Consider the following 17,516-nt stretch of genomic DNA (forward strand, 5'->3'; position numbering starts at 1 on the left):
TAAAAGATCTGTCGTTTAAAAAAACAATTTCAATTCATTTTGAAATAGAATTCTAATCTAGATATTTATAATGGTTTTTTAACCAATTTCTGTTTAATCAAATTAAATCTGTTTAATTTGTCCGATTCTTATATAAAAAAGGTAGACTAACTACTTTCCATTCATCCAATTTATAACTTAGATTTATAATTATAAATTTAACTATTTAAAATATAAAATTAAGCGTTTGTTTACAAAAGATCCTAGCGAAACAAGTTCACTGGAATATTTAATAATAACAAATTATACAGTATCCTTTCTCTATTACACTAACACACAGAAACATGTGTTAGTGTAATAAAGTAAGTGTACTGTATAATTTGTTATTATTTCTTATAAATTTATTTATATCTAGACTAAGCTCGTTGTAAATGTTCTGATGTATAACTTTAGGCTCAAATAAAATAAAGTTTTAACTTTTAGAATTTTTAAGGTACACATAAACTTTAAGCTAAACCAATAAGATAGTAAAAATAGTTATATATATTAAAATAAACAATAAGGTCGTTGTAATATTCATTTATATTGGTGTGCAATAGTATTTTTAACGATTTGAAATATTCATAAAATAAAGTTATTAAAATCTTAGATGTGTTTAATAATATGTTTTGTTTGAAATTGAGTTAAGCAAACCTCATTTAAATTTTTTTCATAAAAATGCACCATAATTTAAAAAGTAATTCAATATATAATAGAAAACCAGGAAAACAATAAGTCCAAAATTAAATTTAGCAGCAAAAACCATTAATTTGACAAAGTTTAATATTTTTTATTTCTAATTTGAAAAAGATTATTGTATTAAATTTACTAGCACATTACATCATCTTATTTTAGTAAAAATTTAGCACCCTTAATAAACGACGACACAAATAAAACTTGATCAGTATAACTATAAAAAATAACTTACAAATTGTATTTTATACGGAATGGGGTTAACCAAAATACAAAAGTTGATCAAAAGAGGCTGCTGTTTGGCAGGCAAGTCATAGCGGAATACAAAAATTTTTGTAATAAAAACACGAGCATGTGCCTTGTGTTTGAAACAAACAATAAGCTGATTTAAAACACAAATAAAAATTCTATTATTATATGATATAAATAAAAACAAAATTTTTCAATTTTGAAACAAATAGCGATTTAGTATTAAGAACGACTAAATAAAATAAAAAAATACAAATGTGCTAAAAATTACAACACTAAACACTAGTATATAAATCAAACTCAATTATATATACATACAGTTTTCGTAATATCATCATTTTTAACATGAAAATTTTAAACCTCGTAATACAAGAAAACCTTCCAAAACTTTTCTTTCAGTTTTATCAACTATCTCAACAGTGTTTGATTATTTGAAATATACTTCTTATATCAGATTATGAAAAAGAGGATAAAAACGACGAAAATCGATGATCCAAGCACTCCAATCGCACACCATTGTCGCCGATCTGAAATACAAAGAATTTATACACAATCTTTAAAAAAACTATATTAGTTTAAAAATAAAATAGTTTGTATATTAAATATTATTAATCTACCTTTTGGAGTAGTTTTTACCCACAAAGTCAAAGTTACATAAATTTAACAAAAACTAAATAAAAAATACTCTTTAAAGTTTTATTAAAACTAAAGACAAATTATATTTTACAAAATAAAAGTAAAATTAGACTGAGGTTTTATAAAATTTGAAAACTGTCCTGAACGAGTTGGCAACTCGGTTTTAAAACTAATTAATATCGTAATAATCGTTAAGTTTAATCTAAATGTATTTTTATGTAACAAAACTTACGCAACGAATGTATTGTAAATAAATACATACAAAGTATGAAACATTTAAAAAAATTCAATAGTTTAATTAATTTTATTTTTAAAGAAAAAAACTAGTACAAATATTTTATTAAATACTAAAAGTAAATAAAAATGTAAATAAAAACTGTTGTTTATAATAAGACATAACAAAAAAAAATTTAAAGAACGACACAACATAAAGATTTCTTTGAACTGTTTATTATAGAACTTTTTTTTTTAATCTTTATTGTACATAAAACTAAATAGTAGTTAATGAATTATTTTAAATTAATTCTTCTCTACTTATTTATTTTTTACACTTTTTAGATAAATCACTGAAACAGAATAAAACTTTTGACTATTAGTAGTAATAAACATTGTACACAAATGTCACTTTAATACCATACTAGTATATTTTTTCACATTTAAAACATACTGTTGAGCAAAAATAACTAACGGTTATGTTAATACCTAACCAAACTAAATATTCTCATCAATCTTACTTAAATATAATAATTTTACTTTTTGCTTTATCAAGTTTTATATATCATTCTCTAAAACTCTATTTTTAAAAACAACTTGGTCTACCTGCCTTTTTGCACCTTTAGCTTTGATTATTCGTGAAGCATTTTGAAATGTACAATAATTTTAAAAAGTCTATTAAAAATTAGTAATAAACTTTAAAACTATACTGATGAGTCTTATATTTATGATTTAACTTATATTGTTTGCCTGTGAATTAAACTTGAGATTAAAAAAAGAAGTTTGAGGACTCTATCATTATTATTTTTAACTAAAAATCAGTTATTTTTATAGCTTACCAGATAATTTTTTTAAACCAAAAAACAACTACAACAGTTAGACAAAGCTATATGTAAAACATTTAGTTGTTGATACAAGGTGACACTTTACACAGTTGAGAAAATTTAATGTTTTTATTACAAAAAAGATCACCGACCATATAATTTAAAAAAAAAAAATACTATTGATAATTTTCGAAATACTTACTGACTGGCTTTACTATTAAACTGTTTACTAAGCAAAAACTATTCCAAGTTGATGTATTTGTCATAATTGTTTAGTATTTAATTTGTAAACAGATGATGCGCTAACAGGGTTTGCTTTGGGAAATTTAAGGTAAAACTTATAACTGTTATCACTCATAACCAGAATCAATTTCACATTTTTAATTTTACCCGTATACAGTAAACTTCATTTTGATATATCAATAAATAACTATACTTAATTAAAATTCGTGACTAAACTTTTTACTGTAAGCAGTTGTTTTTATTTGCAACATTTCAATCAATTTATTTATACAATATTTTATTTCGCAATGGTTTTTACTGACTCTTTAAAACTATAAATAAATAGCTCTAGAACTATTTGTTTATGTTAAAATGTTTAATATGTTTTTTATATAAAACTATTCTAGTATAATTTTATTTTTAACGGGGTTTTACAAGGGTTGCCGTAGTTTTTTTTTTAACCGTTTAGACTTATTTTTCATTCAAAAATAAGTTTAAAAATGAAGTATTTAAAAAAAACTCATTTTATTTAGTTATTAAATTTGACTCAAAGCTTATATTTTGTATAAGGCCAATGTATAAATTTTATGCTTTCGATAATAAACAATGAACTTTACCGCAAGATCAACAACAACGGCATGCGAGACAATCCTACGACCGGTTTCGTCCTTATTAGGACGTCCTAATGTTTTTTAATCTTCTCTTCTTTTATTAAATTAATAAAAAGTTCCGAAACTTTTAAAAACCTCAAAACCAAAATACGTTTCTATATACAGTTTTAAATAATTGTTATATATTAGGTAAAAAAAGATAATGTAAAACATAATACAATGAAATCTATTTTAACTCGAGTGCAAAAAAAAATACGAAAAAATACTTTAAGGTTTTACTGATAGGTGATTTACCTGAAATTATATATAAAGTTAAAAGAATAGAATTTTTTAAAACTTAACAAATCACTAAAACAATATTTTAAAGTTTTAACAAAAACATTAGAGACTAACCATTAGACATATGTGTGACTTTTGCCATCTTTCTTAAAACTGCATCCATTTTGTTCTGTGTATTTTCAATATCGTTACCAAGATTGTTCAATATAACAGCTTGCTCATCCAATTCATTACCTATCGACCTATGATGATTAACTTTTAAACGATGATATTTAGGTTTTTTATCAATTAAACTCAAAAAAGCTTGAACAGTTATAGTTTCCTTGATAAACATTTTTTACTTCAACAATTATTTTAAAAATTTGCTAAGAACATACTTTTAGTCCTTGCTAAAAGAAGTAAAATAAAACAGTATTACTAAAATATATAAAACAATTTTTTATATAAAACTGTTTTTGTTTCTGTTCTCGAAAAAATACTATTAAGTTATTTAAAGAAACCTCATAAAACATAGATTTTATTCTCTAGTATTTTAATTTTAAATACAGACTTTAATAGCAGGTAGCTGTAGTTTTTTTTTTTTGTTTATATAACAAGCAATTATGATCTAAATTTAGATTAGTTTTAAAATTATATGGATAAACTAGAGAACAGCAATAATTATTTCTTACCAATATTTTACCAATAATGTATATAATTCGACCGACAGTTTATCAGACGAAATATCATGACAACAAAAGAACTTAACTGAAAGTTAATGCTATCTAATACACACTAATAGTTGAACTTTTTACAAGGTTATAAATATTTTTATTTAAGCAGTTATAACTTTTATCTAGTTTTTTAAGCTAATAGTCAAATAATTTACTAAATCTAATCCTTGTGTTTAATGCTTATTATTGTTTATTTTGTTTATATATTAACTATTTAGTTAATTGTATATTAAAATATTCCCTAGCAGTAACAGCAAGATATGTTTCAAAATGAACAGAGCATAAACAGTCTATTACTTTCAAAAAAAAGTATAGATTGTTATCGAATTTTTTGTATTCACGTAGATAATGTATACATATACACATAAGCATAAAAAATTTGTACCTTGGTAGGAAAATTTTCGTTTAAACAATCATTAAAAGTTAAATTTTACAAATATCGATATACATTTATTATACATATTATTTAAGTCTATGAAACACTATAAGGTTTTTGTTTTAATTTTGTTATTTTTAAGTTAGCTAATAATCTAAATACTTACTTTGAACTATAAGTATGTATTAATAACATTTAGTGTTTTTTTTTTTGCTAGGCGTATACCAATTTCTTATTTATTAATCATAACTAATTGAAAGTTAACTAATTTGTTTTACTATAATAGCCTAATATTAAAACTTAATACTTCAACTAAAAAAGCCTTAAAGTATAACATACATAGTTAAAAAATTGTAATGTAATATTAATATCAATGTTAACAAAAGATTATAAAATGTGAATAAAAAAAAATATGATTTAACATTTATCGTCACAAAATTTTAAGGTAAAAAGATTTTAATAAAACAAACGAGCAAACGTTGGTATTAATAACTCATGCGTTAATAATTAAATGTTCAAAAGTTTTGGAAGTTATTTAAAGAGAGAAAACAGAGTTACTTCTAGATGTGAGAGAATGTTATCATTTGCTAATTTGATGTACTTTTATGAATAAATTCTCTCATGAATTAATAAAAGGGTAAAAAAATTATTTGGTGGTTGTTGTTTTTAGACCGGATTGCGATTATAAGCGATTGTAGAACTTAACAAAAAATATATAGGAAACTACTTATATTTAAAGCTTACTTTGGAGCTCATAGACTTGAAACTCCTAAATTTATTTAAACATTAAAACTTCTGAATCCGTTAAAGTTTATGTAGCGAAGCACGCTGATCAAGAAAGAAGTGAAAAATTTGAATGTAAAAATTTTGTTTATTTGTAAACAACTTAATTAGTCAAATAATGATTGATTTATTTAAAATTTCAAACAAATATAATATTAATACATATCTTAATGTTTTGTACTTTTGCGAGCCATTCAAAATTGCACACAGCAAAGTAAACAACAAAATTGTGCACAACAAATGGTCAAATTTAAACGAAAAATGCGTTTTAGCAGCTCTTGAGTGAAACATATCAATAAAACACTTCATTGAGAGGATTTCAGGTCAAAGTCAAGAGCTTTTTTAGAATAAGCTGTCATACTCCTAAAATAATATTTATTAGTCTAAAATATGGGAGAACACACTCAAGAGCCTGAATGTTTGTTCAGTAGTTGAGTATAGTGTAGTTATAAATATTTCAAACATTTCAAACTTATTCTGAAAATCTTTTCAGTACTGCTATTGATTTAATTGATTAACTTTGTTTTTTACATTATCTAAAACATAAATTTTTATTGGTTTTTAATAAGTATAAAATTTGAACCAATGAAAAACAAAAAGAGCTTCAACAATTCTTTTATTAAAAAACACAACAAATTATAAAGTAAGAAAAATTTTCAATATCAAGTAACTTCAAAAATTAACACTGATGTATAAAGTTAAAATACTATAATTTGTACAAGAGTTACTAGAATAGGGTTTCCTAAAGTCAGAATAGCTAAAAAAAAATTTACCATAATACAGTTAGCATTGCAAGTGCTAAATAAATGATGATGAAAAAATCTCAGCTATATCGACCCTAGCAAAAAATACTTTTACGAACTAGTTGATCAAGGTTAAGATGTACAATCTCATTTTAAAAGTGATAACTTCTTCTTGATAGCCGCTTTTTTTTAATTTAAACCTTTTTAAACGTTTCCATATTTAACTCTTATGTTTTTAATTTTTACTATTCCAAGTTGTATCTTTTAAACCATCATCCTATATCTAAACCTTTTTCGAATCAATTCATGATTACTTCTTTATAACAAGAACCTATTTATATAGAATAATCTTTACAAATTATGTTATAAAAGCTAAAACTTAAAATTTATTACCAACCTACTCATATCCTTAAGGACACCTACACTTCCTGCGACAAGGTCTAACTGTTCGTCCTGGTCTCTCATTATCATCTATACAAAAACAAAAACATATTAGTTTTTTGTAAATTTTTTTAGTGAACAGTATACAGTGAGAAAAACTATTGGTAAATAGACTTAATTTACAGATAAATTTCAACATATAACTACTTCAGATAAAATTAAAAACACAATCAAACACAAAACGTGTAAAGTATGAACTTTTTAAATTTTTCAACAGAAAAAAAAAACAACTTTAATGAGTATAGATCTTTTAAAACGTAATAATTAAAACTTATATTTTCAAAAAGTATTCATAAACTTAATAATAGTGTGACTAAGTTTAAAGTATAGTTTTCGCTTTAGATTATATTTATTATATAAAAACTTACTTTCAAATTTATTAAACCTCATAAGTTGGTTTTTTGATTTAAGTTTTAACATTTTATATTTATAGCATTCAGAAAAAAATTACTAAGTTTCAAAAAATTGTTGTTGAAAAATAAATATACCTAGTACAAACTGTTTAGGAAAGATTTATTATATCAAAACTAAAACTAACTTGATTCTACACAAATTAATTTAATTTGTAGATTGAAACATTTTTACTCTGGCGTAGTTTATTTATTTAAAGTTTCCATTGAATTTAAACTTATTAAGGATTAAAAAGATATCCAAACTCAAAAGAAAAAAATATTTGCATTAAATTTTAAACGCTCTACTTACATACTGTTCATAACAAATTTAACTACTGCTTACTATTTAAAATTTGGTATCAACAATAATCATTAAGTTAATAGGTCTAGTTTACTACAACCTGTTATAATTAAGTTTATTATGATAAGTTATGAAGTTTCATTTAGAAATAATTTATGTAACTTGTAAATGTGTACTATTATACAAATATTATGCAAGGTTGCTAGAAAATTTTCTTAGAAAAGCTAGTTATATCTTAATAGAGCTTAAAAGCTCTCACTGACTCAAAACTAATGAGTCCAAAATAACATAAATAATAATATCATTAAATTGAAAAAAAAAAGTTTTTTATTGAATTAAAAACTGCATAGGAAATATTTACAGTAACCTGTGCACATCAAGAAATCATAAAAATGAATAACAAAAAGAATGCTAAATAACAAACTAAATACCTTTAAGTTTAAATATTCAAAACCCAATACAGAAAATTAAAAAATAAACATGTAAAAAGCCTATAAATTAGTTTGATTCTTTTTTGTAGGAGTATATCATAACAATAAAAATTAATAGTTTCTAAAAAATCTATAAATGAGGACTTAAGGAAAGGTTACAAAACTTGCTTATTTAAATAATATATATTTTTGCAGTAAAAAATTATTTATCTTTTTAAAATTGATCAGAAACAAATTCTAAAACAAATACGTCGTAAGTCAAAAACTGGTAGTAATCGTATAAAAAAATATGAAGTAAAAAATCAAATGAAATGTATAGTTTAAAAATCGTCTACGGGTGCAAAATTTTTGCTCTGCGATGAAAGCATGTTAAATAAAGTAATGAGAAATATTACATTAAATTTACCTGCTTAAATTACAAATACTTAGATTTTACGTTTAACGTAAGTGTTTGAAACAATTAGTAGTTTTCTACAAGGTCAAAACAACAAAAAAAAACAATTTTCTGAGTTTTAACGTTTAAACTTGTATTGTACGTATAATTAATAAACAATGATAATTTGTTTTAACTAATAAAGTCAAAAACATATGTATCTCTACAATGTAAACTGATGCGTAGAATTTTATGAAAAGAATATTTAAACCTTGTTAAAATAGTTGTGTTAAAAACATTTGACCCTTTATTGTTTATATAAGTGATTTAAATGTTTATAGTACAAGCTTGAGTAACATTTAAATGCAATTTCACACATTAGTTTAAATTTTAAAAAATAAACAAATTAAAATACTGTGGTGTGGCTTATTGACTAAAGAACTTTAACTAATAAATTTAACAATAACTTTAAAGTATTTTAAAATTGTACAAAAAATTTTTTTACAAAATTTATAATAAAATCTATTAGGCAATTTATATTTAATTTTTTTTACAATAAAATAAAGCAACTTTTTTTAACTAAACTTAAAAGAACTACCTTTTTCCACTGATTAAAATGCTTTACAACTAATAGGCAAGTTAAAAAGTATAATAATATCTAAAAAAATAATTGTATCAGTTTGAAAGTGAATCGTACACAATCAGTTTTTTAAAGAAAACCTCACTATAATATACAGTTATTTATGAAATGCTTTATTTTTAAAATTAACCTTTTTTTTAACACTATACTAATGCTATTTTCATATTAAAATCAAACTAAACCTGCAGCAAGTAATTATAAAAAAAATAGTTTGTGTTGTAAACTACCTGCTGTCTTTGTTGTTGGTCTCCAATGAAAGCAGCATTTTCATTCTCGTATCTGAATTTACTTTTATTTTTATCGATCAAATTAGTTCTGGAACTGGATTTTTGTATACTAGTTTCCATAAGACTCTGTTGTTTAATAGTTGCAGATGTATGAATGTTCAACACAAACTTGATATGAGTACTTAATAAAAATGTATATGATGTATTTTGTGAGTAACTTAGGTAAACTTAAAGCAAAAACATTATTTTCTTTAAACTTTCATAATTTATTTAATTTAAAACTTTTAATTTTCTGCAAACAATTTAAAATATTAGGTATTAATAATGTTTGCCAGTTTGAAACTTGAACAACTTAAATAATTACACTAACTAATAATGTTAAAAATTATCAATTTATTAATATTAACTACGTTTCTTAATGATATTAATAGCACAGTTTGATTGAAATCTTATAAAGATGGGATTTATGTAGTAAAATAATTAATATTATCTTAACTAATAACATTTTTATTCCATATTAAGTGCTTTAATACTTTAAAACATAGATAGTTTTTTTTTTCTTAAATATGATTAACTTCAAAAATTTTCAAATAATATACTTCCAAATAACCCTCAAAGTTTTGTACTAGCTTGACTAAAAATCACTATTTTAACTTATAGATAAACATATAGGAATATTATTTTACTTAATTGTAATAGGCTTCACAAAATACTAACATTCAAAAATTAATAACTTAAAGTGCATATCTAACTACTTTCTATACTGTCTAAGTAACGTTTAGAATAATCAAACTATCAAAAAATGTTAGTAAATGTTAATAAAAATTTAAATAGTTAAATATGAATGTTTGGAGAATACGGAACATATATATATTTATTTAAAAAAAAAATTTATACGTGAAAAGTTTAAATATATTTCAGATAGATGCAATTTTTAAGATAATCAATTAAAGTTAAATTAAGGAAATTTTTAGCTCAAGTTGATTTTATTGGTCTCTTTCAAATACAATCAGTAATTTTGAAACATATTTTTTTTAATAAACAAATAAGAATGATTAACATTAACTAAATACTAATTGAAACTCTAAAACAATAGTTATACTTGCGTCTATCAAATATTAACTTTATGTATAAAGAACAGAGAAATCATTTGTTCATTTATGCTTTAGAATTTTGAAATAAAATAGAAACAATGCATTGAAGTATGCAGCATTTGTTAAGGGTAATTGGGCAATTACAAGAAGGTACAATTTTTTTTTAAACCAAGCTGAAACAAGTTAAACGAGCTAAAGTAACTTTTGCAAAAAATAATTCTGCTCAATATAACTTGCTTGAATCAACTTATCTAAAAGACATTTAGTTTAAATCATTTATTTGCTTATAAAACACACATTTGATAACATTTTAGAATCATTTAAATTTTTTTACTTAATTAATATTTTAATTAGATATTTTTTTATTTTGTTACATTTTTTTTTTGTAAAGAAAAAACATCAACAAATATAAGCAGTAAATAAAACATTTAGTTTAAATATTTGATAATTTTAAAAGGTATGGTGTATACTTAATTAGTTTCACCATAATAAGCACTAAACTGCACCGCACGACCATCAAATGCTGTTTAGTACTTATTGATTGATGGCATTACATCTAAGCTATGCTGAAGATAGCCGAAATAATTGCTTGTTAGTTTTGTTATAAAAAATAGAATTAATTTTAGCTTTATTCTAAGTTTTTTTAATCACACAAAACTATAACAGTTAGAATTCAAATACTTAAAGTTTGTTATGTAGACAGGGTCGCCAATTTTTTTTGAGAAATTTCTTCCAGGTTTTCTGATATTCTTCCAGGTTCTTAAAAGTACACGTTTTTGGGTCTATTTTTAAAGTAAAGCTAAGTTTAACGTTTAAAACTGTGTAAAGTAGTATAACAACATTTAAAAGATACTGTAAAGCCACATTAATTGTGTCTTTTAGTAAGAAAAAAACTTGATCATAACAAAAATATTTATTTATATATTAGATATTTCGTGTCAATATAAAATTTTACTATTTAAGATGTAAAATTTGTTTAAAATTCCAGGTTTTTTTAGCCTAAATTTTCAAGTTCCAGGATCTTTAGCACCCCTGTGTAGATTGAAAAATTTATAAAACAAAAAATTTAAAAAAAGGAATTGATAATCTCTGCCATTGGTCTTCACGGTATGAACAAAACTACTTAATTTTTTTTTTTGCAAATAGTTTAAGGTATTCTTAGCCTAGTTACTACCATAATAAAATCAATAAACTAAAGTCTATTTTAATTTTTCCCTAATTTCAAAGCAATTACATTAAATAAGAAACACTTGATTTTTTAAGAAAATTAATACAAAATATTGTTTTTAAAGCATTTAAATAAAATTTTTAAAAGCATTATGTTAAAATTTTGAGTTTATATGAGTAGCATTCAATTTCAAAACATTGATATTAATACTTTTTGTTTTTTCAATTCTACCAAAGCTTGTTTTAAAAAATACATATTAAAAAAAATAATAACCTTTCTAAATATTTTATCAGCCTTCATTTTTGTAGACGGATCATTGAGTTCATTAACAACTGATTGTACAGATACCCTAGTCTGCGTTATAAACTGTTTTCTTGATTCTAACTCACTATTGGTTATATAAAACTTCTGTGGATTCAATTCAACTATAGCTGTGGAGAAAAACATACTTTAGTATATAATTTATTTTTGCTACCCACAAAAACTTTTTGATGTTTTTTCTTTACAAAAAAAATTGTAACAAAATAAAAAAATATCTAATTAAAATATTAATTAAGTAAAAAAATTTAAATGATTCTAAAATGTTATCAAATGTGTGTATTATAAACAAATAAATGATTTAAACTAAATGTCTTTTAGATAAGTTGATTAAAGCAAGTTATATTGAGCACAATTATTTTTTGCAAAAGTTACTTTATCTCGTTTAACCTGTTTCAGCTTAGTTTAAAAAAAAAAATTTACTTTCTTGTAATTGCCCAATTAACATTAATCACTCATTTTCATAAAAAGTTTACTAATTAATTTCGTTTAGCGCATCCTCAGAATAATATTACTAAAAACTAAAAACATTATAGTGTAATTTTAGTTATATACAATAAATTTGAAAAGTCTGGCTAAAAATAGTTACGTCATAAAGTACAAAAGTCTGTTTAAAAAGTTTAAATCTCTACTATTTTAAATATTTTAGTTTTAACAATTTTGTCTTATAAATTACTTCAAATTAGCTTAGTACAACTCAATTCTAATTTAAACTTTTTAAACAGACTTTTATACTTTTTGACGTAACTATTTTTATGAAAATGAGTGATTTATGTTTAATTCTTCTTAGATTTAAGTAAAAAATAGAATATATTGAAGTATTGTAGTTATTTTAAAAACCTAAACAAAAACATTTATTAAAATCTAAAATAAAATGCATAAATATATTACAAAAATAATATTTGAAAATTTTATTTTTATCAGGGTTGCCACTCTTTGAGCCAAAAAATCTTCCCTGAGTGACCAAAAATTTCCCTGAGTAACCTTAAATTTTCCTGAGTTTCCCTGGGTATTTTTGAAATCTTAAAATTTCTTTTTTCTCTTCTAACACAAATTATTAATACCTCATTCTCATTTTTCTTCTTTAATAATAAAAGGAAGGTTGTATGTGTATGCTTCTGCATTAAATTTGGCTTTGGTACACTTGAGAGCCCAATAAATTTCAGCAGCTGTTAAAGAAGTTGCAGCTGATATACTAGCTGAACTATTAGCCCCACCAAAATAAGAAGTAATTGCATTTTTTTTACTCTTAGAGGCTTTCATTTTAAGATGTTTTTTCGACATACTGTGCGATTTCAATGCCCTTATACCCATGTTGGATAAGGACATTGGTGTATCATCACCACACCACTTACATTTAAACTTCTCTTTGTCTACATTCTTAAGTAACCAATCTTTGAAGTCTTCATGGTTAAGCCAACTTTTTTTAAACAAGGTTTTAAACTGTACTTTACTCATAATACTTAAAAAAGCTTTTAAATTAAATTTGCAAAAAAGTTGTAAAGTATATTAAAACATTCACACTAAAAAATTTATTACCATTACTGCTACTACTTTTGAAATTATTATTTATAAACAAAAATTTAACATCTATTTTTTTAACAAAAGTAATACAACACTAATCTGTATTCTTTTAAATTTTTTTTACTGAAAACAAGTAGTTGTAAACAAATAACAAATAACTTTATTATTTAAAAAATAAGAACTAATAGTACAACATAGTGTTTTTTAAACTACATAAGTAACTAAAAATAAAAAGTTTATTAGAACTTTTCAATGAATAGTTAACAACAACTTTCATTTCTCTAAACTGTTTGATTTTACTTAAGTAAATATAAATTTAAAACTTAAAAAAAACTACAATGTTAATACTAAGAATATTGAAGAACTAGCCGCAAGGCTAAAAAAATTCTAAATAACCACTTAAATAATAAAAATTACTACTTTTGAACAAAATATTGAAACTGGATTAACTAAACCTCATTCTAGATCTAGAAAAAAATTTCCCTGAGATTTTCAAAAACTTCCCTGAAATTTAGAGAAAAAATCAAAACTTCCCTGAGTTTCTCTGAGTTAAAAAAAAAATGCCAAAATTCCCTGAGTTTCCCTGAGATTTTCTACAGTTTGAAAATTCCCTGAGATTCCCTGAGTTCCCTGAGTGTGTGGCAACCCTGTTTTATGAGTTAAATTTTAATTCATAATTCATTTTATATTTTTATACTAACTAAAGAAAAACATCGTAAATCAAATAAATTAAACAAATAGTAAAAATATACTTTTTTCAACTATCTTAACTACAACTAAAATTTCTAACAAATAGTTTCATCAAGGTCTTCAAGATCCCATTCTATAGATCTTATAGAATTACGAAGCTCATTTGAAATACGATCATAGTCATCCCTTTTAGAAACTGTAACATCATTTAAAATGTCTTGCCAATCAGACCTTAGTATCATGCATCTTTTAACGGCATTCTCCACTTCCCTAATAATTATAAACCATATTAATATTCAATACTAAGCTTTTAGTTCACACTTGAAAAACAGTATGTATTTAGTAAGTAAAATAATACAAATTTATAGTATGATTTTAAAAAAACAGTTATGTATAATACTAGTTATGCAAAAACAATTGTAATCTTTATATATTAACGGCACACGTAGTTTGAAGGTAGTACTGTTAACCAGTGGTCTTCACAAGGTGCATCTATGCACTATACAATAGTGTGCACGAAATTTATTTTAAGGTGCACAATAATTTAAGGGAGCTCAAATTTAATTTCAAAAGGTACTAAGCATGTTTAAGATGAGTTTTGAAATTTTAAGTAGGTATTCTAAAAAATATTTGATACTTACACTAGATCAGTGGTCTTTAAGGTTTGCACCTATGTATACAAAATTCATTTTTTGGTGCCTGAGTTCAGAATTTTAAGGTGGCCAAAATATACTTAGAAACTTACATAAAATATTCTGGAGTTAATAATGAAGAGCAAAAAAGTCTCAGGCATGTTTGAGAGGTGTTTGAAAACTTACAATATATATTATGGGTAAATTTTGAATTACTCCAATATACTACACTTTTGGGGAGTTTTGAGCTTAAGGCGCACAGCATTTTAAAATTCTAGCTTGGTGTACACAAATTTCAGTTAATGTGAAGATCACTGCAACTAGTTCTTAATTTATGTGTTAATGAAAACAATAACAATAACTTGTGAATTTTTTACAACAAATTATCATTATAAAAAATTAACGAAAATTTTGAAATACCTATCATTTTTATCTTTAAAAAAAGAAATCAGCCAGAGTTAGTTTAAAATATGCTAGGTAACTTCCTTTTTGAATAAATTTAGTACCTTACTGACTAAAAATAAACTTAGATATTCTCAATCAGTAAACATTAAATTAAGTATAATTCTGTATTTAAAATATTAACAATAAATGAACAAAATAGTATTTTTAACATCTTCTTTTATATGCTGTATTACAACATTTTCTTTTATATAATAAGCATTACAGTATTATATATATAAATAAATATATAAGCTTTTTAAAATGTTTTAAAATACAAAAATAATGCAACAAAATCTATGGTTTCATTATATACTTTAATTTAACAATTTTGAGATAGTATTCAATTTTTTTTAACAAAAGCAACTTAAAAATTTACCAAATTCATAAACTATACTAATAACAAGAAAAAAGTAATTAATATAATATAAATTATTCTTGATATTTTGTGAGGAACAAGTTGATTACTCATTTTTTGTTGACTTTTTTAATAAAGTAACATTCTACAGTAAACAAACTGTTATAAATTTTAATTTTGATCAGTTGTAGATGTTATCATCATTTCTACATTAATCACAATTCTCAAAGTATTGAAAAACTACACTGTTTGTTGGAGGAATATGCTCTTTTTTCTAACCAACAGTTGTCGTTCAGCCCCACCAATATACTAGTTAACAAAAACACCTGGAAATGTGAATTTGTACACTACACAACTTTTGGAGAACTGATTGGCTGAATCCTTTAGAAAGACACGTCTATAATTTTTTGCTGTTTTGTAAGCTACATGTATCTTTACTGCTATTGCTATACCCTCAAATATTTTAGTGATGTTTAAGATAAACTTTTCTATACTTTTTTCACATATTGTCAAAAACTGTTTGTTTTGTGTAATATTCGGGTTATCATAAGCTCAACTCAATTTTTCTGTTTTTTTCATTAATCATTTTTAATAGAGTTCTATATTGAAATTTGCTCTGTTTAACACCATTTATTAAGTTTTATACTTTCTGGAACTAGTTTTTTATTTCTATAATATAAGCTTTTTATCTAATTTCTTTTCCAAGATTGTGGTACACCTGGATTGTAGTTTAGAAGTATGTCTGTACATATTGGTTTTCTGTGATTTGAGGTGATATTTGTTTTATTTTTTATTTTTATATGTGAATCAACATAAGGTAGCTTACCGCCCTGACAGGTTTGTAATTCAAACGTCCTAGTGCCTCTTATTAGGCTGTTAATGAAGTTGTAGTACATGTACTGTGTTCTTAAAAACACAAAACAAAATGTCAATGGATCATCTACAAAAAATTTTAGGTGTCTGATAGTTAAGCAAGAATTTTATTACTACTTGAATGGTTTTTTGAAGATTTTGAAAACAATAGACTCATTTTAGATTTAGCAAATATTGAATTAGAGTTGTCAGTGCAAATAACTTTTGTGACTTTGTTTTTGGTTTATTTTTAAGGGTTGTTTGTTTATTTACTTTAATAGTAATTTAGTTTTACACATATTAATAATAGTTTTACATATTTGGTGAGTTGTTATTGTTTAAAGAATTAAGTTAATTTTGAAGGCTAGTTCAAAACTGTGAAAAAATTTATCATGAAGTCAAAGTTATTCATTGTAGTATATAAGGAGTTCTTTGAAAAATAAAAAAATCTAATATAGCTTTTATTTAAGTAAATTTATTGATTGTAAAACTAAAAGTTATTCAAATAAAGTGTTAAATAAAAATTGTTATGTTGTAAAATAACAAAAATTAAAACTCACCCTTTCACTACATAAAATGGATCTTCAACAGACATTTTGAAAAATATTTACAGTTAAGTTGTTAAAAACTCTGAAAAATATTAGTATGAAGAAAACTGTTCTTATAATTTTAGTGTAGTAAAAGTAAGTCTAAAACTGTAAAAATTGTATATTAACACTCTTGATAGAATATACTAATAAGTCAAAAAGTTTTCATCAGCTGGGCCAGAGATCACTAAAGAAATACATCTGCACATACTAGCTTATTAAGAGTATACTTTTTGTTATAAAAAAATGTCTTTTTGATAGTTTAATAGCTTTAATTGGTGAATTTTATTAACTAGCTAAAGTACAATTTAAAATCATTTTTTTAAGTTAATTTAAAAAAAAAACTTTGTTTATACTTACTCTATTTTAAATAGGAAGAGTCATTTTTACACAAGAAACTGATGAGGTTAATCATCAAAGTTTTTCATATTACTCTACAACTAGTAGTTATACAAGCTTGTATTTTTTTAATTTACAATAAAAAGAATTATAACACTTTGTAAAGATGTAAAAAGTTAAAAATACGTTATTGTTTAAGAGTTTTTTAAATATATTACTGTTCACATTATTTAAAGTTCTAAAGCAGGGTTTCCCAAACTTTTTTGCTAATGGCCCCCTTTAAAGAGTTTGAAAAAGTAATGGCCCCCTTCTACATATAGATCACTCATAAACTACGATAAAATACAC

The 17,516-nt window shown here is 23.5% G+C and overlaps 1 protein-coding gene across 1 annotated transcript; it reads right to left on the bottom strand.

The window, feature by feature from the left end:
* Window positions 1-610: 610 nt before the first annotated feature.
* On the bottom strand, window positions 611-16,874 carry LOC145835588 (syntaxin-6-like). Its single transcript, XM_082943254.1, has 7 exons — window positions 16,803-16,874; window positions 14,060-14,229; window positions 11,701-11,858; window positions 9,166-9,291; window positions 6,758-6,831; window positions 3,860-3,987; window positions 611-1,487 (listed from the first exon to the last, which is right to left on the bottom strand). Exons 1-7 carry the CDS (start codon window positions 16,835-16,837, stop codon window positions 1,411-1,413), a joined length of 768 nt encoding a protein of 255 aa, XP_082799380.1. The 5' UTR covers window positions 16,838-16,874; the 3' UTR covers window positions 611-1,410.
* Window positions 16,875-17,516: the final 642 nt, after the last annotated feature.

This window comes from Thalia democratica, chromosome 5, assembly GCF_965202585.1.
Source record: "Thalia democratica chromosome 5, ktThaDemo2.hap1.1, whole genome shotgun sequence".
Taxonomy (NCBI): Eukaryota; Metazoa; Chordata; class Thaliacea; order Salpida; family Salpidae; genus Thalia; species Thalia democratica.